Here is a 23,497-nt window from a genome sequence, read left to right as displayed (position 1 = left end):
GGCCCTATTTCACAGCATATATGCTTTTACATACAGCTAGTCCAAGCCAATCTATGGATAAGAGAATCTCTCTCTCTCTCTCTCATGTATGGCAAATGAATCCTACTTTGTTTGCTGTACTTGCTTCATCTTCCACAATGCTGAAGCTTCTGTATCACTGTCAGATGAGAGCGGCACTGTGATTTAACGATGGTGGCGAAGTTACATGTTGGCTTTGGACAAGTAGGCCACCTGGAAAGGTCAGTGGATACTATTGGCATACATGTTAACACCTGCAGATATTGCAATGCATTCTTAGACCATCATTTACTATTTGATGTAGAAATCCGCTCCATTCTTATTCTGTATGAAGAACACAGTAGAACCTTTTTGACTCTGTCGCAAACTGAGTCGATGCTGAGAATATCTGCCAGAATTGACATAAAAATAATCGGGGAATAGTCAAAAGATAGATGGCTGCATGTCGGCGATGGATATATTTGTTCTTTGACTTTGTGAACGAAAAATGGGCTTTCAATCAATTTTATCCGTATGATTTAAAGAGAACCCCTTCTTTAGGTGGATGAATACGCTGAAGTATCTGTTGCCTGCAGCAGTATACTCCCTGCGGAGGAATAAAAAGTGTTTATTTTGGAGCACTTGTCATCTCTATCATCGACGAAAGCATATGCTGTGAGGCATTCATATTGATTTATAACATCTGATTACTCTTTTAGAGGAATACATTTTTCCAAAACAGTAAATTCCATGATGACGGCCACATTGATCAAAGCAACCTCTGCCGCTCTCTCTCTCTCTCTCTCCTCACTCCAACCTATCCATGTCGTGTGTGTGTCTGTATATATACGTTAATTCTCAGTTGTTGATGATCCCTGGACCGTCCAGATGCAGCTAAAGGGTGGCTGGGAAGCGGCCTGTACTGTCTTGTAGACCGAGAGACGACTTCCATCTATAAAAGGAGAGAGAAGATGGGCTTTCATGAGGTCGTGATGGTCTTATCCCAAACGTCAGTCGTAGGGTTTGGGCCACTGCTACTCCATTTCTTTTGTCTCACCTTCTTCACCTCTCTTCTTTACTCTTGTTGTTTCTCTTGTTCTTTTCCTCTCTCTCTCTCTCCTCTCTCTCTCTCTCTCTTACACTTATAATTTCACGTATAATTGCGATCCAGACTCCTGTTTGCTTCTTCCAAATCTATAGGGTTGAGAGAGATGACAAATCAGGAAGTTTTTCTTTGAGGGGAATGTTGTCTGGCTCGAGGACACTTTCGACTCACCTCTCTGTGGAAGAGACCTCGGACCAGGCTTCATTCCCCCCAATCACAGCTTCCGTCTCCACCAACTCACTGCATATGTTTGAATCGCAGATCTGCAGGTTGGATGGCTTACGACTTCGCTTCTCCTTTTGCTTGTTTGAGTGGTGATATGATCTTTGTTCTCTCTCTCTTGATAGCTTGCTCGTTCGGTTGTCTTGTGATTAGGTTCTCAGGGTACATGTGGAGCAGCAGATTGGTGTAATGATATTAAGTTTGACCAGCTTTCATTCTCTTGCTTTCTTTTTGTTTCCTTTCACTTCTTTATTCCCTCCGGGCAGTATGGGTTGAAAAGTCTGTCATCATTTCTTCATGATCACCTTCTGAAATATTATTGCACCTTTTTCCATTTTCTCTGTTCATTTTATGGAAATGAAGATCTTTTTGCATAAATTTCAGATTTCTTTGATGGTTAATCAAACTCTTGTTTTCTTTCTTTCTTTCTTTCCTTTTTTTGTTTTTCTTTGTTCATGCTAATTTCCACTTGATGAAAAGAACATGACATGAACTAAGGAAAACATCTATTGGTTCTAAAATTTGCTTGGATTGCTTTGTTATCATATTAAATTGTATATATGTCATGATGAATATTGAGGCTGTTTTATTCCCACAGCACAACATTTCACCTCTTCTCCATCCCCAAGACAGAAGAAGAACATCGAGCAAAAGACACCATAGGAAAATGAGCCATAAAGCTAATGCCGACAGTACTTGCAGATAGCTGTTTAATCACAGTACATGAGTAGGTCCTGCGGTCAAACATGTTAGGGTTAGAGAGATACAAGCTTAGTGGTGTCGTTCACCGGCAACCTTGTCCTATTGGTGTACACACCATGGGAATATGGTGATGGCAACCTCTCTCTCTCTCTGGCAGGAAGCTCTCGACTCTTGCTCGCTCCTTCTCTTACCATCAGGCATGTTCTTGGGATGGGGAGTGATGCCTTTTGTGCGTTGGGGAATATGAGCTTTATCTTGGATTTTGATATGCTTTATTATGGGAGTCTCACGTCCACAACTTTCCATGGCTGATTGCAACTCTTCACACTTGGATGGGAATAGGAATGTGGGATCGTGCACACACACAAGAAAAGGAAAACAAGTGGCACTGTGATGCTTGGCTTGCTTTTTCCTTCTTCTTCTTCTTCATCTTCCTCATCTTCCTCATCTTCTTCTTCTCTACAGATACTGAAGGATGTGGAAAAGAATGAAGGTTCTGCCTGTTTTGACTTCACAGTGACTTGCTTTAACACTATCATGTGCTCCTGAGATTTCTTGTACTTGCTATGTTAGCTAATTCATGTTCTAGTATTCTCTTCTCGCACTTTTTGTCTGCCTATGCACATTGAATTTGCTGCAGCAAGAGTTGATGTTTGATTGCTAGTTAAAGTGGAACTCCATGCTTTCAAGTCTCCTCTATCTATATGTCTTAAGCTCAAAGAGAGCTAGCTATCTGCTATGAGGAAAACCTTGAAGAAACTACCTACATAGAATTGTAAGTCTTTAAGAACCTCTTGCAAATGAGACCATCAATGATTAACTAAACCTTATAAGCAAGTCTCTTTTATCGAGCTTAATCTTATAGTAAAATCTTAGGATAGTCTTCACTATCTACCCTTTGAAAAAAAGTAAAAAACAAAAAATCTTAGGATACTTTTGGTGTTTGAGTGGAGAGATTATATGATTCTAATATGATAAGTTACGATGAATGATTACTATTGATAATCACTTGTTTTCGATAACTCTTTTAATAAATAATAAAATTTTATTTTATTATTTATATTATAATATTATCTTTTTTTTTTTCTTCTTTACAACCTCACTCTTCTTGCTAACGTCGTCAGTGTCCTATGTTCTCTATCGGTACTCTCGATTGATGGCAACACTCTTTCTCTTCCTATCGATGTCATCCGACCTTGTTGCTTACTATTCGTCCTCTGAAAATTAATCTTATAGAGTATATGAATTTTAGGAGACACTTTAGAGCAAAAAATGAAGTTGCAAATATATGTTAAAATGTCATTGCACTTTCTTTGGTGATAATTGCAAGTTTAATTTCTTTATTAACTTTACATACTTTGATCCGAAACAAAATTTATAAAATTCATACAAAGACAAGAAGGTCTTATATCAGAAAGGCCTCTCTAAAATATGATTCTTTTTAATGGTTAATTCTTGAAAAAAAAATATTTTTTTTAAAAAAATTGACTCATTTTAGTAAAATTTTCTAACACTTTTTCTTAAACTAATATCTGAAAGACTCTCAACGCCTATCATTTTGTCCTCTCTTTTTTCTTTCTTTTTCTTTTCCTATAGATCGGGTCATAGTTTGAATCAATCCGTAATATTTTCACATTTTGTTATAGTATTTAAAAAAAGGAAAACACTATAATTACTATGTTATAGTATTTTTAATAATATCAAAAAAATAAATATACACTGAGTGTAAAAATATTATAATTAGATCGATTCATGCACCTATTCATAAGAAAGAGAAGAAAAAATTATTCTAGATTTAAGACAAAAGAAAAATAGAACACTCTTAAGGAATTCAAGAAATGAGAGGCACTTCATGAAAAAAATAAAAAAAAATATTTTTCAAAGATTTCGCTCATAATATTTCAGACTTCAATTTTTTTTTTAAATTTTAATTAGGTGAGATTAATTACTACATTTCAGAATTAGGAAGTAGAAAAATTAATGATCATAAAAAGAAAAGGAATCGGACAAAAAAGTATTGAGCATAATGATTGATTTGCTCTGAGTTTGTATCTATCATTAGAGAAATATTTTTCCACTAATTAAAGAAAGTAGCATATGATGTTTATATGCTGATAGTATTTTTTTCTATTAGATTACAAATAATACAGAAAAATAAATATCACTTTATATTTTCGGATATAAATTAGAAGAAATTATGATATTTTAAGTCTCATGTCACCATTGTTGAATTGTCTTTGACATACATCATTCGTTTACGTAAGTCTCAATTATTTGAGATGGATTAAAAAAAATATTCAAAAAAATAAAAATAATTGCATTCCATCATATTGAATTGCATATAAAATATTTGTGGAAAGACTCAGACAATATGATGCTAACCACCAGATATTAATGTTGTAGGAAGCACAAGTCTTTGTGTAACTAAGTCAATAATATTGACCTAAAGATCCATTGCTAATTCACTAAGACTCAGTCAAGCAGACTTATTTTGACATATATCCCTATCTTTGTCAAGTTGATATGACAGTATCATCATCAATCATGTCTTATGAAATTAATTGGAGGAACCCAAAGACTCTTTCAAGTTGAGATGAGCCCAACAACAAATTATTTGACATACTCTTCAATTCCTTTGTACTTCAAGTCATTTGGGTTGGGCCAAAATCTCAACATCAAGTAGCCCAGCCCACTTCTTTCTCTCTCTCTCTCCCTTGATTCCAATAGGGTTGGTGGAAGGAACAAAGCAAAACCACAAGCACAAAGAGACAAGGAGTGCATTCATTGATGTAGAGAGAGAGAGAGAGAGAGAGAGAGAGAGAGAGTTCCTTCTGTCCCACTCTCTTTCTCTTTTGTAGATTGGCTTTCACAGGGCCATCAACACATGTTCCCCTTGCCCCTCTCTTTGAACATACAAAAGTTAAAGCCTCCCCCCTTCTCTGCTCCCCATACCATCACACCAAGCTCTTCTTTTTGCTTCCTCTCTGGCTCTGTTCTGCCGCAATTGCCCCTGATCTCTGTTTGATTTCGCCCGGTCTCCATAAAGGGTGATACAGATACACACACAAGAGAGCAGTGCGGTTGGGACTGGTGGTTGGAAGAGGCTGCGGGGCGGTGGCGGCGGGCGATCGATGTGGGCTTGGAGCTGGGTGGAGCGTGGGATCGGGAACTTGGTTGGGAGTGCGGCGGGTGACGGCGGGGCGTGGATCTGGGGCGGCCCCGGTGGAGGCGAGCGGTGGCATGAGGGAGTAGTGGTCGTCGGCGTGACGGCCATGGCCGGACTCGCCCTGGCCGCTACCCTTGTCATATCCTCTCGTAGGTAAACAGCCAAAGGCGCTTCATTTCCTGTTCTTTCCCCCACCTCTCAGGAAGTAGGAGGTTAAAAATCGAGTCTTTAGAAGAGAGAGAGAGAGAGAGAGAGAGAGAGAGAGAGAGAGAGAGAGAGAGAGAGAGAGAGAGAGAGAGAATGAGCGCCCTTCGACGATCCCATACTTCTTCGTCTTCACAATCTTCGTCGTCGCCTAAGTCGTCATGGATCCATTTGAGATCGCTCCTCATTGTTGCCTCCTCACCTGTTCCTGATCGGTGAGTTCCCTTTCCTTTCCCCTCTTCTCATGCGGGTTTCTTGTTCCATGCCTTTGATTACCTTCTTGTTTTTCACTAGAAGATCAGTTTCCCTATAACATCCCGGCTTTGTTCCCAATTAATCAACTGAAAAAAACAAGGGAATAACAGCTAAAATGCCTGCCGGTGACTCGGTTCCTTTCTATTGTGTTCTCCCTTATGAAATTGCTCGAAGAGTTTCACTACGTTGTTGCCCGTAGTCTCAAATTATCCATTCCGCTTATATCAAAGCTACCATCTTTGTCTCTTTTCCCCTCTTTTTGGTGGGCAGTGATCATTGATAAATCTCCACAGTGTAGTGTGATCACTGATTGATGCCCTCTTATCTTTCTAATAAGAGTATAGAAGAGTAATTTTGGCCTCATCGGTTGGAACACTAACGCTCTACAAACTTTATTAGCAGTTGAAGAAATTTGGAAAAAGGGCAGCTTCGTTTTCTTGTATCGTTAGATCTGCTAAGCATGAATCATATCATTAGTTCTGTTTAATACTGTATTAGCCTAAATGATATGCTATCAAATTGTTATGATGTCATTCTTTTCTTTTCTAGGTTGTTTGTACTTTGTAGGATACAAATCAATCATTTTGACAGTAAATACTAAAGACTCACCTGCATCTATTATAGAGACATTAGGATGCATTTCAGTACCTTCAGTAACTATTGAAGTTTTTCCAATTTTGCTGTGTTAATCTTGCTCAGCTGCCAACACCTTATTTGAACAAGTGATTATTCTTGTATTTTATGTTCAGTGGGGATGGTCTCTTTTGGAGTTGCATTTTAGCATTGTGGTCTGCAATTTTGGTTTCAGTTTTGGTTAAATTGTCAAATCTCACGTATGTTTTAGAAAATTTCAATAATAAGGAAGCTTTAAGCACCATGTGTGTAGAAAATAATAGTATTATAACAGTATGATTTTGTTTATAGGAATATAAATGTGAAGTTATGAAGCAACCAAAATTGTAAATTCTGTAGGTTTGGACAAGTAAAAAAAAATTGTGAACCTAATAAAAAAGCCTTATCCTGTGTTATATCAAGTGTCAACATTACCCATTTAGCTTAGAGCGGTGAAGAATGTGATCTTTTGCCCCACCTTACTGCGAAGTCAATGAAACAGGGGTTAGAGGATATAGCTGCCGACCATAATTAGTCATCTGCTCATCTACACTCTACACAGAATGTATGAATGAAGAACATTGTACAAGTGGACTTTTATTTTAGTGTGAAATTTACTAAATACATGAACGGATGGGTCATAAGATAAAATTGGCATGGACAAGATAGGAAATGTATGAGTCAGAGGACTCATAGGCAAAGACAAAAAGGTTGAAAGATGTATGGAAATGTCAGCCTGCCAGCTTATTGTCATTCCAGGGACTAGTCTGATTTCGACTAAAGTATTTAGACTTAAAGAACCTTATACTTCCTGTTGAATCAACTGAAAGTGGCCTATGATCGATGCAATCTTTGGTATCCCAACCGAAAATGACTATTGACTCCAGCTTTGAGTTTGTTTCAGGGACTTATATAGATAGTATTGCAGCTTGCTGAGGAATTTGATTCATCATGTCATATTGCCCATACATGCTAGCCTACTGCCAGATTAGGTCAAAGACTGGTCTAGGATCTCTGATTGAACTAATATTTGAAAGGTTTTGGGTTTGTTTCGTTCATTGATATACTGCTTGAAAGTCTTAGAACAATACAAGAGGCTGATTCAGCCCGACCATGATGTTAGCTTTTGAGAGTCACAAACTTCATGCCATGATATCCTTCAAAAAATGAATAGGGATCATCATAGCACGCAAAGGGACATAGACGTGTTTGTATAGAATTCTTTCTTCTTTTCTTTGGTTTTCCTCCCGTTCTTTCTTACTTGGTTGTTTTTCTTTTGTTGGCTTGCGTTTACATGGTGGCATTCCGGACAATGAAGAAGGCACTTAGCTATCTGTCTGTCCTTCGATTTACATTGGTTGTGCTGCCTTTTCCTAATTTAGACTTCTGTAAACAGGCAGATCTGTTTTGATTAACAATATTCTATTCTTGATCATGGATAATTATCTTTAGTATCTATCTTTTTCGTCCATTGAAAAGAAGTTATGGCCTAATATTCTTCAGCTTCACCTTTTTAGGTCCTAGTCTCTCTTGACTATGAAGTTGCTGCCATGAAAATTGCAGATTAAATTATAACATGTTTAATTAATGGCTTTGACTTCACAATTCTATACTTGGCTATCTTAGAAAAGTACCCAGCCACTTCAGTTGTAAGTGAGTGGTAGTGACATGGCCATCTGTCTTTAATTTGTTTGCCTTTCTTCATTCTTTAATGTTTTTCATATGTGACGTCACTGCAAATTTTCAGAGGAAGCCTTAGGTCACCATGGTCTCGAAGGAAAAGGAAACATGCACTTACAAAGCAGCAGTGGAACAATTTTTTCACATCGGATGGAAAGCTCCGTGATGGAGGGGTGAAATTTCTAAAGAAAGTTCGCAGTGGAGTAAGCTCCTAGTATAATTTATCTTTCTTTTATCACTTTATCTTAGTTGTCTTGACCCATTTTGACAACGGTCGATTAAAGCAGTTGTTTTACACATGCTTCAGGGAATTGATCCTAGCATCAGGGCTGAAGTCTGGCCATTCCTTCTTGGAGTGTGAGATTCTAAACTATTTTTTTGAAATTTTTCTATGCAATGCTTCTGAAATTGTTATAAGATAAGGTTCAAATTGTATCTATTTTGGTACTTCCTAATTTTCATCTTCAAATTTTATGATTATATTATTGTCTAATCCATCTTTTCAAAATGTTTCTATGTGAAATTGTTGGTTTATTGATCTTCTGAGTGTTGTTAGTTGTAATGGATAAAATATTCAGAGGATTTAATGGATAAAATATTCAGAGGATTTAATGGATAAAATATTCAGAGGATTTAGTTGTAAGATAAAATGTTTCTATGTTGTTAGTTGGTTTAATGGATAAAATATTCAGAGGATTTAATATGTAATCTCCCCCTTTTAAGTGAAAACGAGTCACCGATCTATCTGAGTGATAGATATGTTCTTGATGCGAAACTGGGTAAACACATCATTTTAACTGTCATCTGATACTATGTTTTCTCTTCGTTCTTCAAGCAAAACATTGAGTATACCTCTTGGTAGCATTTGCACCATTCTTGATGCCTCTGCTGCATTTAGTTTCTTTTATTTTATCTGTTTAAAATTAAATCTATCTATTTCAGCTAGTAGACATTTGTAAACCCTATAGTTTCTCTTAGCTTAATCTCTTAAATAATTATTAAACTTCTAGAAAAATAATCTTCTTTTGTTTGGTATGTGTGACTAGTTGTGCATCTTGTCAAAACCACATTACATTTCCAGCAAGCAGAGGCTTGCAACACGGTTTATATTTGCATAGTTAATTCCTAATTATTTTACGACTCTCAATAGCTTATTTATAGCTCATTCTTATTGGTATCATTATCATTCTTGTGTGATGTGTCATTATGTCGATCATGTAAAAATGGTCATAGCACTCTTAAGAAAGGTACTATAGTCCTTGTGCTAAGAAATGTTATATCTTTTTGAATGCTAATGCATTAGTATGCAAGAAGCTGCTTATTTCTGTCACTTCGATGCAATAAGCGGAATTATGTGTAGCAAATGGAAGTCATAATATTGGTCTCTGGGTGCTAAACATGATATTTTTGTTTGGACTCGAGGCATTTGACAAATTATTAATTAATATGTCTATCTAAGCACTTGAACTGATATAATCTTTATGTGGAGCTGCTTGAAGCATGTTATTAAATTTGAACTTTTTATTTTGTTGTGCAGATATGACCTAAAAAGCTCAAAGGTTGATATAAAGGCCATTCAAGCACAAAAGAGGTACTTGGCCTTTTTGCTAAGCGAATTCAGTTCTTAATTCTCTTCCCTTGTTTTAATTTATGCATAACAAGATGGTCCCAAATTCCATTTCTTGAACTGTCAGTTTACCTTTCATCATTGTTCGACTTGGATACAGATATAAATTGATTAATACCTGCCAGCCTTGGAGGTGGCTCATTTTGTTTCTTTTCTGGTTTCATAACAGGAAAGAATACGAGAAACTAAGAAGAAGATGCCGGCAAATGGTAAATCGCAGCAATGATGGTGATGAGTTTAATGAAATAATCAAAACAAGTTATGCTGACAGTCCCAGCTTTATACAGGGACGTGATTCTGTTTGCTCCGAAGAGGTTTTTAGTGCCAGAGAATCCCTTTCCACTGAACGAGGTAGCCCGCGTAATGACACTTTGGAGCAGAGAGTGAGTGAGGAAACACCTGCCTCCGGGTTAGTTATACCGGATGAAGATGACAAAAGTGGAATAACCCATGCTGATGCATCTGCTGAGGATACAGAATCTTCTGAGAGCGAGTACTCCACTGATGAAGAACCTGGAAGCATTCTGATGTCCTCCAGGGCAGAAGGATGCATTGGAACTTATCCTAAGCATACCAAGATTGATTCAGTCATGGGCGAAGACATTAAATCTGATCGAAAAGCTGAGGATTTTGCAACATGGCAGCGTATCATGCGATTAGATGCCATCCGAGCTAATGCTGACTGGATAATGTATTCTCCAGCTCAAGCTGCAGTCTCCAAAGACAAGGCTTTCAAGTCTGCTATTGCTGTTGGTCTGAAAGACTATGACCACTTGGAGCCATGCCGAGTGTACCATGCGGCACGACTGGTTGCTGTACTAGAGGCATATGCACTCTACGATCCTGAAATAGGCTACTGCCAAGGAATGAGCGACCTTCTATCTCCCATACTTGCCATCGTGGAGGAGGATCATATGGCGTTTTGGTGCTTTGTAGGGTTTATGAGGAAAGCTAGACATAATTTCAGGCTTGATGAGGTGGGCATCAAGAGACAACTGAACATCGTCTCCAAGATCATCAAATCCAAGGATTCTCATCTCTATAGGCATCTGGAGAAGCTTCAAGCTGAGGACTGCTTCTTTGTGTACAGAATGGTTGTGGTTATGTTCCGAAGAGAGCTAACCTTTGAGCAGACTCTGTGCTTATGGGAGGTGATGTGGGCAGACCAGGCAGCAATTCGAGCAGGGATTGGGAAATCAGTATGGGGGAGGATAAGGCTACGTGCGCCTCCCACCGATGATCTGTTGCTCTACGCCATCGCAGCGTCGGTGCTGCAGAAGAGGAAGTTGATCATTGAGAGGTATAGCAGCATGGATGAAATCATAAGAGAGTGCAACAGCATGACAGGGCAACTGGATATCTGGAAGCTTTTGGATGATGCCCATGACTTGGTGGTGACCCTGCATGACAAAATTGAATGACCTCTGTTTCTCCATTTCTTCTCTGGTACCATTTGTACCATCTCTCATAGTCTTTTAGTTATTTGCAGTTTCTAATTGAATTAATTCCTCCACAATGTCTTCTTCTGAGAGACATGAATAGTTGCTTCAGCCAGGCATACACTGATAGCCATGATTAGCAAAAACTGCTCAATTGCAACATTGGACTCACTCAAGTGGATTTACCTATTGTACCAATGATTCAAAGAAACATTTCCCATTTTATAACCACCGCTGTCCGGTACTGGTCTTTTCTTTTTTACCTTTAAAGTTTGCATAATTGATGAATAGAACATGTAGCAATCTTGTTCAAGATGGATAATATAGCTGGAAAGTTTGTGATTAGATGTGTTAATTCAGAGCAAGATCAAAAAGAAGAAATCCAGATGCATGGGTTTCCATAAATTCTACTTTTTTGGGATTCAACATTAGAAAGCTGAAGAATATCCAGTACAGGAAAAACACACACAATCCAATTATGACAGATCTAGACGAGCACAACTTAACAAGGCAATGCATGCCATGACAGCAGAAACAATGCCAAAGTCTTGGGACTGGTAAATGCTTTCATCCGCCATTAGACCAAAGCTTCAGAGGGAAAGGATGATGATGGCAACACAGCTAATCCACCTTAGTTAAGTATCGGACGGCAAATGCTAACCCCAAGATCATTACGGGCAGAAGGAACTGTAATATTTTGATCACGAACTCCGGGGAGTTATCAGGCTTATGGATTACCTGCTGCTTCTGTACGTAAGTATCCTTTGTGGGAAGAGTTGAAGCATCTATCTTTCCAATGTAGTATTTATCCATCATCTCCCGGGCAGCATTACTGTGACCGATATCTTCGAAATCATTGGTTGCATCTTTCCCTGCAAAGACATGCTTATTTACTGGAGTATTTACAACGAGGAAATCCATGGGATTTGATCCGTTTAGTCACACCTTTTTCCTTTTTCTTTTGATGAAGTAGAGAATAATGAGCAAAGCAATAGAAGAGGATATTGCGATTACCAGATGCTGTTAGCAGAACGTCATCACCACCAGGATGCTCGTCCATAAATTGAGTGACATCATAAACCTGGAGAAGACATCAAGGGGAAAGAAAGGGTGATCATCTTGATATAGGACCATATTGTAACATTTCACATCACAAGAACATATCATTGTGCTTAAAGAGCATTGGTGAACATGCCATACAGATTCTCGAATTGTATTTGCTTCTGAGATACACTACCTGATTTAACAGTAAGCCATGAATGAGTTTGCAGATGACAACACTTCATTGCGGAAACACTGACCAAGCTAGTTATGAAACCATTGAAATATTGGCAAACATGGGAATATCAAAATTGATAATGTCTCACCGGTTGTCTCCAAAGAGACATTCTAGTGGTCCAGACAGTGTACACAATTAACAAATCAGGAGTTTGAGTTTTACTGTAAGCATTTGATAGGCATGCTATATGATACCTGAATGAAAAAAGTAAATTAGAATAAAACAAATACATTACATGTGAGCTTTTTCCATATAATCCTAATGAAACAAATACCCAGGGTCCATAACATGGGAAAAGATTCTTTAGATGAATTAGAACTTGCCAAAATTGGCTGTTCTGTTAGTAAGAGATGCTTGTCAGAATATAGAGGTGCTTGGTCCACGTGTAGAGGAAGAGAAAAGCTGAAAAAAGTAAATTAGAATGAAACAAATACATTACATGTGAGCTTTCTCCATATAATCCTAATGAAACAAATACCCAGGGTCCATAACATGTTTAAGATTCTTTAGATGAATTAGAACTTGATGCTTGTCAGAATATAGAGGTGCTTGGTCCACATGTTGAGGAAGAGAAAAGCTGAAAAAAGTAAACTAGAATGAAACAAATACATTACATGTGAGCTTTCTCCATATAATCCTAATGAAACAAATACCCAGGGCCCATAGCATGGTTAAGATTCTTTAGATGAATTAGAACTTGCCAAAAATGGCCGTCCTATTCATAAGAGATGCTGGTCAGAATATAGCGGTGCTTGGTCCAAATGTAGAGGTCGGTAAGTTAGATACAAAATTATGAGAACACCATCCTATAATGTCAAAATGAAGCCATAAAGAATGATGTGCTACTGATATATTAAAAATCATGAAACATGAGTTTGAATATACCACTTATTTGCATTGTTTTTAATTCAAGTCACAAGCTCTAAACTATGAACTTAACACTACGACTTGATAAATGATTGTAACCGTAGCCAACCAGCCTCAGTAAGTGTGTTTTACCATAGATTATTAGACTGTTGTTAACAAGTAAATTATGCATATATTTCCAAAGCCCACAAAAAAAAAAGGAAATCTAACTGAACTAGCTCTATATGACATTCAACTGAAGAAATTACACCAGGGATCAATAAATTATTTTCGGAGTATATTTCTTTAAACTTTTAATGAACCTAAGACTTATTATCTATGTCATTTATGTCATCATCTTGATTACTTTTTGACATCTTGTTTTGCCCAATGCTGGTAATCATATATATTGCACTTTGCTAAGGAGAAAATCTTGTCTCACTTGCAGAAAAAAGGGTTTCTGCTTCTTACCATTAGCATATGCATCAAATATTTTTCTATTTTACTAACTAGGAGGCTAAACCATGACTTGGAACAAAAAGTAACATACCTACGTAAGCAAAACAAATAATGTAACATCTGAAAAAAAAAAAAACTTTAGAACATCTAAAAAGGACAAACTACACTTTGCCCATTTTGATCAAGAATGGCCAAAACAGCAACAACTTATGCTAGCAAGTGGATGAAGAATTGGAGGATTCTGAACTAAATGTTCATGAATCTTCATTGTGCCATAAATGGGTTCTTTGCCGCTGAACTGAGACAAGAAGCACATCAGAAGGAAACACTAGAAGGCACAAAATGATTTTAATTCAAGTTATAAGATTCAGTTGAGATTAATTTATTATCAGCACCATTGTGTTATGTTATTTGAGTCAAAATAGTAACTTGAGTTTATATTAGAAGCCTAGTATTCTCAAGTCTGAATTGATGTTTCATTCAAGATCATTAGTGGAATCAAACAGCTAAATGAAATGTTCTGTTACTGTCCATTGCACTGTAGCATGAAAAGCATCTGCTACAGTTACAAGAGGTAGAGTTCAGTAGATTTTTTTTGTCCCTCTAATTCTGGAGTCCTAGCAGGTTTGAGAAGTTTTGGTGGTCTGTGTACAAAAGGAGCAGTCACCCATTTATTGGAGAAGAAAATCAACAGACTGCCAGCCCTTCACTTTATTTATATATTCATTTATTCCTTCTCTTTTTTAATTCCACGAACCACTTAATCATTGTACTGAATCAAAGTTGGTATGACTTTGCCAAATGCAAGGTCGATAAACCTATGTTGTTGCTAACAATTCCACTGGTACAAATTCTTTATCCTCAAAATGGAGACATTTTTTGTTGTGTATAGAACATTTTACAGAGATTTTTTTGCCTCTGAACTTTCAGGAACAGAACAGATTACGTGGAATCAATTCACCTTCTTCAGCTAATGATACTAATAAAGCTTGTTTTGAGAAACCTTTGAGAAGTAATTTGGTCTTAAAACAAGTACATTCAACTCATATTCTTCAAATTTAAACGTAAAAGGTTTAATCTTGACTCTTATATTAAATGAAACAAGAAAAGCGATGCAATGCCTTTGTTACCTGTTCTTAGAAACAACATGAGAAACAGTGTCAAACGGCCATAAAGGCATAAACAAAGATCAAGAAACTGATTTTGAAGTGAAAAAGAAACTTTCTAAAACTTGTCAGATCGTTCTACAGAAGCGAGACCAACGGAAAGCAGCTGACGACTCCTATAAATCCGTCTCAAAAACATAGATAAAAAAACTTATATTTTTGAAGTCCAAAATTTATTTAAAGCTTTCAGATCGTTCCACAGATACAAAACCAAAACCCTCCCAATACTCCCTATTTCGAATCAAAATATCCGCTTTCACACAGGATCATCCGCGAGCGGCTTTCTACCTACAACCATGCATGGTAAGTCGATCTATAAACCACCAATCTCTTCACACAAAGAAAAGATAAAAGACCTTCCAATGAAAAGAAGATCAGAAAGATGAGATGCGGTGAGCTTTACCTTTCCGGAGATGATCAGCCAGCAATCTTTCGCACCCTTGTGCTTGGCAACCTCATCGAAATGGTAGATTTTGGAATCGGCCATTTTCCCTGCTCCAGAAGCTGATTGAGATCTCCAAACACAAAAGAAAAAGATATAACAAGAGAAAGAATCTTACTTGAGAGGGGGAAGCTGAATCAGATTTAAGTCTACTCTCTCTCTCTATATCTTTCCTCCCAAACTCTAATGAGGGCCTCACTCCGCAGCCTTCCAAGCTCGACGTTCCCAACCATTTAGCGCATCCATTGATACAGAAAATTACCAATCTGTCCTAAATTTCTCGGTACAATAACGGAGTTGAGATACCTAAATTACACATACATCCCTTCAAAGTCTGTTCTTTATTAAATATTATAAATTAAGTTTAATAATAATAATAATAATAATAATAAAATGAGATACATGGATCTTTTATGAACATAATATTAAAAGATAATATAATATTCTTGTACTAATTATAAGTTTTTTGAAGGGTAATATAATATTAAAAGAATACAATTAGGATCAACCCCAACATAATATTCATTAGGAAACAAAGGGCAAAAGAAACGTTTGGGCACACAGGGGATAGGTAGGTGAGGTGGAGTCAAATAGGTATCTGCCAAAACATTGGGCTCGATTCCCTACGTGAATTTTAAAGTACCAAGAGACTAGATCTTGGCCACACATTAAGGCCTCCTACCTACCTACCTCTGTCAGTGGCAGGCGAGTCGCGTCACCACCCGTCAGGCACCGGTAATCGCTGCAATTTTCCAATTCGTTTCTCTTTTTCCGTTTTCTAATGGGCGATTTCTCCACCCCTGCCCACCTCTGCCGCCGCCCGTTGTCGCCCGCCGTCCACGAGGCACGAGGGGATGAGAGGGGAGGAGGGAAAGGAATGGGAGGAAACGGGAGGAGGGGGGAGGGAACGGAAGGGAAGGGTGCCAACCTCCGCAGCCGTCGCTCGCCGTCCATCCGTCGCCGTCGCCCGCCGGGAAGGACGGGAGGAGGGAAGGGAAGGGGAGGAGGAGGAGGAGATGGCGGGCTAAGCGGAAGGAGGGGAGAGGAGGAGGAGAAGAGGGCGGGCGGCGGCGCGGCAGAGGCGACCGCGGTGGAAGAGGGGTGGAGGAGGGGGTAATTTGGGTAGTTTCAGAATTAGGGATATGATTTGAGAAAAAGTAAGGATATGTTTTAGAAAAATAATCTTTTTTTGATTCTTGGCTTCGAGAATTCGATGCCGTGATGGAATTAGTGCAATTAAGTCAAAATGTTTGACTTTCGCCAAATATTTTTTTGAGTTATATAAGAAAAAAAAATAAAAGTTCAGGTCTTGATATTAGAGTCAACATCGGAGACGTTTGAGAATCCAATATTTGATCCTCGCTGCCGCTTTTTTTTTTTCCTTTGTTCAGTTTGAGTTTGTGCTCTAAAGTTCAACGAGTTGATGCAGGAAGATGTTATTTATGAGAAAATTTTGTAGTAAGTCAACCGTTTTAAAAGATATTTCATATTGCATAGTAAAGAAACGAGTGGTTTGTGAAATTAATATACGAAAATAACTTTTTGTAAACTCACAAAATTGTTTCGATTACGGTAATTGATTGAAATCTAAAAGATTAACGTTCGGAGATGTTTTCTTGTGTTTTATAATAAAAAAATGAGGCTAAATTTTTTAAAAAATTTGTGTTTCAAGTTTAAAAAATTTATAATAAATTTATAAATTTATTTATAAATTTATAAAATTATTTTTTTCTTGAATATGTCGTTATTTCATGAGCTGTCTTTATTGCTCACAACCTTTACTTTGATTATCCTCTTTGCTTATAGCTCTTACACAGTGTTTGTCGTTGCACTTTTGTTATTGATCGTGGAGGGACTATGTAATCTCTTTGCATCCCTTCCTTGCTAACGTGATTTTCTCGTACTCTTTTCTCGTCATCGATCGTAGATGAGAAAGGAGGGAGCTTATGACCTCCATTGTTGGTTGTAGAGGGGTCATGAAGGCTACGCATTTATCACGAGTCTAACGAGTTTGACGAGGGCCATTATACCTTTATTGCTAGATGAGTTCGACAAAATGGGGCGGGGTGATCGACATGTCGAAAAAGAGCAATTAACGAGGTATAGTGCGACGATTGACGAGGGATAAAATGATTATTCTGAAAAGAAAAAAGAATGTGCAATGTGATTTTTTTAAACCTGGGCTCTATATAATTTTTTTAAACTTAGGGTGTTTTAAAAAATTTACCCAAAAATAATCAAATGTGTTTTTGATTTTTTATCCATCTTTAATGCATGCATATTTAACGAATTTGAAATAATTTCAATAAACCTCTAATAAAGGCATTTGGTTACTTTATCTTTTTGTTTTGTTTCATTTGATCCTAACTCAAACGATGGTTCATATCAAGATACAACCATTATTAATCTTGCTGAATTTAAACCACTAATATTCATGGTAAATCGAATTTGTTGCGTCTGAACCGCTAGGGTTTAGACTTCACTGTGGTTTTGGAACTGACGATTCCATGGAAAATGGAATCACAACCGGAGCAGTTCCAAAAACCGTTGGTTATGGAGATGGATCACATTATGCTCCTTACGCGCGGCTCTTCTCCCTCAGTCAGTCTTTATCCGCCGTTAACACCAACACCCATGGAAAATGGAATCACAACCGGAGCAGTTCCTCCATGCTCGGCGCCTGCTCCATTTGCAGGATCACCGATGGGTTGCTTAGGTTCGTCATCCCCAAGCACAGTAACATCCGAAAGCTATCAATCCTCTCCCCCAACATGAGATCTTAAGAACCCAACGGCTCCATCCTTAGAAGAATGGGTGGAGCAACACTAGCCCCTAGATGGCGCAACAACGGCTCCGGTGGAGGCCACACCGCTACCCTGGAGTTTCATGGGTGGTTCGGTCTCGCTAATAGTCTGTTTTCCGTTCTGGTGCCGGTCCGGCGGCTATTTCTACGTTAGCCCATGAAATGCCGAGCGTGCCCGCGTCCTCCTCGTGTCTACGGATCTCGTCTCCGTACTCCGAGACGGCGAACCCTAATCCTTTTCCTCCCTCAATTTGTGGAGCCGGAGTGAAAGAACGGCAGGTCTCGCCATTCCCGGACGAACGGGCTCCCGAATCAATGGAGTCCCTGGCGCCACGCAAGGAAACGTGGATCAGGGCGGAGCGAGAGGGCAACGACGCCCTGCCCGTTGCCGAGGCCGGCGACTTGGGCGACCGCTCCTTCGCGACGAGTGAGCCTGCGAGCGATTTGAAGGAAGAGGTGAAAGGGTTTGTTTATGGGAGATCCGGTGGGGTGGACGGTTCTGGACTCGATGGCAGCAGGTTGTTTTTTTCCCTCCGTTATTTCTTTCTGGAGAATCTTGATTTGGAAGGAACTTATCATGGCTAGTTTTCCTTTCTTTGTTTGGTCGAGCTTTTCAACAATGCTTCATTTGCTATGATCGTCCAGATTAATTACATAAATTGGTATCCCCATTTGTTGTTCTTGCTGATCAACTTCACTGGATAACCTGTTTCTTGAATTCTTTAATCTATGTTGTCAAAATTAATTTCTTGGCTGTCCAATATCCTATTACCTACGGGTTGCTCAGTTAAGATGATAACAGGCTAGCTTTGCTTCAGAACAATTGATACTCATCGTGTTTATATATTTGTTGGCTTATCCTCTTAACCATTTTCACTTTGTTTAATAAATAATTGCAGTGGCAAGATCATGTGATTATGTACTCTCTAGAAATGCATCTCTTCAAATTCATTTAAGAAAACAAGCAAGAAACTTTCATATCTTTATTAAGTCTTTCTCCATGTATCTCTATCCTTTTAATCATTTAAAGTTCCATACACTCTGTTTTCTAGCTAATGATTTGTAAGTTTTGAATATGTTCTTATGCTTAGATGGAAAAGGTATGTTAATATGCTTTATATGTCCATATGTATATGTACATATACATATGAATATGTATATGTATATACATATAAATACATACGCGCATATATGAATATGTAGATGTATATATATATGCATGTACGTATATTAACATTTTATCTTATCTTCATCAACTGGACATTTTTTTGTCATCTTATCTTGATTCAGCTGGAATGATGCTTCTACACACACACACACACACACACATATATCCCTTCAATTCAAGACGATCGACTAAACAATTTTTTTGTCATCTTATATTGTTTCAGCTCGAATGATGCTTCTACACATCTAGTCAACAATGTGCCTGAAACAGACAAGGGAGTTCATTTCTCCCAGCCATTTCTTGTTTTTGGTGCAAACAAGTATGCCTCTGTCTACTTATATACTTTCCCTTAGCAGAGTTAAAATCACATTTTCAGAGATTTTTTGTTCTTGCATATTGGATTGATATTATCGAACCTGTATATATACATATATTTTGTATATAACATATTTTATTCCCACTATCATCCCAAAAGAAATAGTAAAAGAAGTAAAAGAACAATATTTGGGCAGCCCATATGGTCCAACCAGAAAGAGGCACCAAAGTGAATGATGAGGCGGCAGCAATGATCCAATAAGCTAATGAAATCTGTATTGGACAGGTACTATAACAATTTAGTAGTATTGTATGTGGCACTTCTGTTTGTTCCTCAATTATATTGGAAGTTGTTAATCCTTCTTATTTGTATAACTCTCTTTGATTATCAATTGGGCTAGTTTCCTGCAAATGATATTAACTTCTAAAGAGATTACTTCTAAATATGACTATTACAAATAGTTGTTAAATGTCTTGATCATTTCTATTATTTGAGCAAGTTTTTTTATCTGCAAGCGCCACATGAATCTGAATCTGTGTGACAAAATCAGGCTTAGATCACTATATTCTTCTTATGATAGCTGTAATTTATTGTTATCTCACTATTTCCAGGTGATGAAGGCTGACAAGCAGTCAACGGAAAGTCCTGACAGGCTACGAGGATCTGCACGAATATATAGATCATCAATTAAAATTGATGTGCCTAATATTGTCTCCGTGTCAGCATATGTGGACCTAACTCTACCAGGTAGTGCTGGCCCTCTGTGTACACACAATTCATCATCCTATTTACTTGGTAAAAATCCTTCGGCCCAAACAAGAAGATCAAAAATAGGATCTTTTATTATTTTTCATGTTCTAGTTTATGTGTCCTTGTGACTGTCAGAATTAGTATATCATTCCAGAAATAGAAATTCAGTTATTTTCATAAAATGTTTGAGATGATTTACAATTTCACATCACACTTTCACTTTAGGATTCATCTATGACAAGAATTATCGTTTTGTTCTGGGCACCACACAATTTCATGCCATTCCGATTTGCTTGCTGATTGTCTGGCATAAGTCGAAATTTGGAGTTGCACATCTGTTGGCACCTATGAGATAGATTGACATAGCATGTGCAGATGCTACATGGGTACGGCATCGAACAACTTGGTAATGGTTGATCTCTACTTATTAGGACTATGAATGAGCCTCGGTTGTTGTTCCTTAAGTAAACCCTACTGGATAATCTAACCTTTGGAACCCAAGCTTGACACCGAACTTGTGATTACAAGATTCATATTTAAAATTTATATCATGTTGTGTTGTTGCAGTATTAGTTCGGTGCCAGCCTTATGCATTTATCTTGTATCGCTGAGATGCAGAATGAGTTGAAGAAAAGCCCTGCCATTCAAGACTCCCCAGATCAAAAAAATTCCAGTTATCTCATTAGCGTACAACTGGGAGGCAACCATTTGAAGGAAAATTTTCAGAACCTTGAGATAGTGCCATATTGTGTTGATCTTTTGATGTGATCTCCATTTACATTCCCTATCAAGCTCAGCAATGCAAAGCTTGTGTATTTTTTGGTTCATCAAGCAGACCATTGTTTTCTGTTGACAATCTAAATTCTCATGTTGTGCTCCTCCAGGTTGCTGACTCATGGTAGTCTCTGGAGGGATGGCTGGATGCTACTCGCCTTGTCTGCACCATTTTTACCCAAGGAAAGAGTGATATTCTTGCCAGCATGCTAACTGGTTGACCACCCGTATTTGAGAATTTGTTCTCAAGACATCATGTTATATAACCTGATGAATTCCAAGTGTCCGAATACGTATGTAGCGTCTCCTCGTGTCATTTGGTTGTTGCGTACCCATACGAACAAGAGCAGTAGTTCATATCTCCGAAAGGTCAAGCCAAAGTTTACCACAGATGTCGGTTTATCCCCATGTCATTTCTGTAGTTGCTGATGCAAACACTGTGAACTTGTCGACTATTGGCGTCGTTGTCTCAGTGAAAATACTATCTTATCTTACCATTCATGTTTGGCTGGACATTATCCAAAACTGGGCCACCAAAATGATAGAAATATTTATGTTTTTTTTTTAAACATCCCAGGTCTCAATCTTTAATCATGTTGAAAGGGAGAGCTTTGCAGGTATGTTCCATCAGTCACCCCCACTGTTCCATCCACCCCCAAAATAAATGTTCCTGAACATGATGTGCTATTTTTTTGCAGCCCAGCTACGACAATGGAACCAAATTATGTACAGCATGTATTGGCGTCGGCAGGTCAAATCATTGCAGCAATAAATAATTGGCAGAATGCATGAGAGCCGCAGAGCGAGCCCGCAATGGCGTTATGGAATCACCAGGTGAAGGAAAGAAAGAACAGGTGATTGGATTTGTCATGTTATGGGCATCTTTATATGAAAAGATTGAAGCTGGGGAAAAGAAGGGGAGCACGTTGGACCGCCAAAAGTTTCAAGGTCTTTTCTAATCATTGCCGCTGATACTGGTAAGGGAACTCTTCTTTGTCTTTATCGTCATTTTTGATATCGTTCCGATTAATTGATCTTTAATCAGACTGTTAAAAATGATTAAGAATAGTTTTGTGAGAGGTTGTTCGATTTTTTTTTTTTTTTTTTTTTTTTGTGAATTTGATTGTTTAGGGTGAAAGCCAAAAGCTTTTGGATGAAGTTGATCCATAGACACTTTTCCTTTTTTCTCCTCGTCAAATTAGCTGGCTCGGGGCTCGACCGGGACAGGTGATCCTCAGATTAATAGTGTGCAGGATTCCCCTGACATGTCGCGTCCGCTGCTCCTCCGGACCATCCTAACTTCACGCTGTGCCGGCACCCCTCCATATAGACCGGAGGCGCGCGCAGTCGGGGGAGATGAGCGGGGCCGCCGGAGGATGGAAGATGCCGCCTCTGCATCTGTTGCGCAGCCGTCCTCAGCGACCTCCTTCCTCCGCCTCCTGGGCCTCCTCAAACTGCCCGACGCCGACCCCGACCCCGACCCCGACCCCTTCCCGACTCGCCACCTCGAGCTCGACGAGAGCGACGTGGTTTGGTCATCCCCCTCCGAAGAGCTCTCCTCCTCGCCCTCCCCGTCCTCCTACGACGACCGTGATTCCGTCGATTGCTTCTCCTCCCCGTCGCCTAGTCTCGTCCGGAGCTCTGTCCCGGGTTCCTCCTTCTCGCCCTTTGGCCGATTCCGCTGCCGGCCAGCGCCGGAAAGGTGCGGCCTTTCCGCCGCCCTGGCGGAGGACCGGCGTCCCCTGGTTCTTCAGCGATGCACAACCGAGAGCACCACGCGGCCGGTAGAGATGCCGGAAGGGAGGGCAGTGGAGGCTTTGGTGGCCGGGAGGGTGGCCCACCATCAGTCAGCGCCGGTTAACGTCCCTGTGTGGCCGAGGTGGAGGAGCGAGCGGAAAGATGATGTCTTGGATGGATTGGAGGAAGAGGAAGGACGGGAGGACGAGGAGGAGATGGTGCCGCCTCATGTGATCGTGGCGAGATCGCACGTGATGACGTTCTCGGTGTTCGAGGGCGTGGGGAGGACCCTCAAAGGGAGGGATCTCCGGCGGGTGAGGAATGCCGTGCTGCAGAAGACCGGCTTCCTCGACCTGTAAAAGGCCAAAAGCCATCGCCTTCCCTCCCTCTGCTTCATTTCTTTTAACTTCCTTGTTTGTGTGTGCACGTTCTTCCTGTTCATATAAGGAATAACCAGTTGAAATGTGGCTCTTTTTTGTGGTCTATGACTGTTCAAGTGTAGTTACAGGTTTATGGATCCCAAGAATTCTCGTGATGTCAATTTGCTTTGCCTTTATTTGTTTCCCTCAACTTGTACACATACTTATTGTTGGTGGGTTGAAAGATTTAGTGTAGTTTTCTCTGTCTTCCTATTAGCAGATAATTTTGGTTACTCGTTTGCTAGATGTTTAATCTTTTCTATATGGTTCATATATTCCTTCCCTCTTTCCCTTCATTTGGTCAAGAAAATGACACTTTTGAGCAGCCA

The 23,497-nt window shown here is 39.0% G+C and overlaps 3 protein-coding genes and 1 long non-coding RNA gene across 6 annotated transcripts; 3 read left to right on the top strand and 1 right to left on the bottom strand.

Moving 5' to 3' along the window:
* Positions 1 to 956: 956 nt before the first annotated feature.
* On the top strand, positions 957 to 2,331 carry LOC135656273 (uncharacterized). The gene is made up of 2 exons (XR_010504117.1): positions 957 to 1,371; positions 1,923 to 2,331. It is a non-coding gene; the product is annotated as an uncharacterized LOC135656273 (long non-coding RNA).
* Positions 2,332 to 4,850: 2,519 nt separating this feature from the next.
* On the top strand, positions 4,851 to 11,237 carry LOC135656206 (rab GTPase-activating protein 22-like). Of its 3 annotated transcripts, XM_065175823.1 has the most exons (6): positions 4,851 to 5,345; positions 8,011 to 8,146; positions 8,251 to 8,300; positions 9,481 to 9,534; positions 9,740 to 9,779; positions 9,858 to 11,237. In XM_065175823.1, the coding sequence occupies exons 1-6, from the start codon at positions 5,158 to 5,160 to the stop codon at positions 10,989 to 10,991; spliced, it is 1,602 nt and encodes a 533-aa protein (XP_065031895.1). In that variant the 5' UTR covers positions 4,851 to 5,157; the 3' UTR covers positions 10,992 to 11,237. The 3 variants fall into 3 exon arrangements, with proteins under 3 accessions (XP_065031895.1, XP_065031893.1, XP_065031894.1); XM_065175821.1 differs by having other exon boundaries at positions 9,740 to 11,237; XM_065175822.1 differs by lacking the exon at positions 4,851 to 5,345 and adding an exon at positions 5,362 to 5,611 and having other exon boundaries at positions 9,740 to 11,237.
* A 167-nt stretch (positions 11,238 to 11,404) lies between these two features.
* LOC103975870 (cytochrome b5) lies at positions 11,405 to 15,507 on the bottom strand. The gene is made up of 4 exons (XM_009390991.3): positions 15,320 to 15,507; positions 15,163 to 15,251; positions 12,024 to 12,090; positions 11,405 to 11,881 (listed from the first exon to the last, which is right to left on the bottom strand). Exons 2-4 carry the CDS (start codon positions 15,244 to 15,246, stop codon positions 11,631 to 11,633), a joined length of 402 nt encoding a protein of 133 aa, XP_009389266.2. The 5' UTR covers positions 15,247 to 15,251; positions 15,320 to 15,507; the 3' UTR covers positions 11,405 to 11,630.
* Positions 15,508 to 21,797: 6,290 nt separating this feature from the next.
* On the top strand, positions 21,798 to 23,305 carry LOC103975895 (protein S40-7). The gene is made up of 2 exons (XM_009391022.3): positions 21,798 to 21,989; positions 22,266 to 23,305. Exon 2 carries the CDS (start codon positions 22,278 to 22,280, stop codon positions 23,106 to 23,108), a length of 831 nt encoding a protein of 276 aa, XP_009389297.2. The 5' UTR covers positions 21,798 to 21,989; positions 22,266 to 22,277; the 3' UTR covers positions 23,109 to 23,305.
* Positions 23,306 to 23,497: the final 192 nt, after the last annotated feature.

This window comes from Musa acuminata, chromosome BXJ1-4, assembly GCF_036884655.1.
Source record: "Musa acuminata AAA Group cultivar baxijiao chromosome BXJ1-4, Cavendish_Baxijiao_AAA, whole genome shotgun sequence".
In the NCBI taxonomy this organism is placed as follows: Eukaryota; Viridiplantae; Streptophyta; class Magnoliopsida; order Zingiberales; family Musaceae; genus Musa; species Musa acuminata.
This window is presented reverse-complemented; position numbering and strand designations above follow the sequence as displayed.

Bases quoted from the DNA above. Each gene is read 5' to 3' on its own strand.
- LOC103975870 (XM_009390991.3), bottom strand. From the start codon at position 15,246: ATGGCCGATTCCAAAATCTACCATTTCGATGAGGTTGCCAAGCACAAG. The intron at 12,091-15,162 runs GTAAAGCTCACC...TGTCTTCTCCAG, and splicing joins GGCTGATCATCTCCGGAAAG to GTTTATGATGTCACTCAATT. The intron at 11,882-12,023 runs GTAATCGCAATA...ATGTCTTTGCAG, and splicing joins CGTTCTGCTAACAGCATCTG to GGAAAGATGCAACCAATGAT.
- LOC103975895 (XM_009391022.3), top strand. From the start codon at position 22,278: ATGTCGCGTCCGCTGCTCCTCCGGACCATCCTAACTTCACGCTGTGCC.
- LOC135656206 (XM_065175821.1), top strand. From the start codon at position 5,158: ATGTGGGCTTGGAGCTGGGTGGAGCGTGGGATCGGGAACTTGGTTGGG. The intron at 5,346-8,010 runs GTAAACAGCCAA...GCAAATTTTCAG, and splicing joins CTTGTCATATCCTCTCGTAG to AGGAAGCCTTAGGTCACCAT. The intron at 8,147-8,250 runs GTAAGCTCCTAG...CACATGCTTCAG, and splicing joins TAAAGAAAGTTCGCAGTGGA to GGAATTGATCCTAGCATCAG.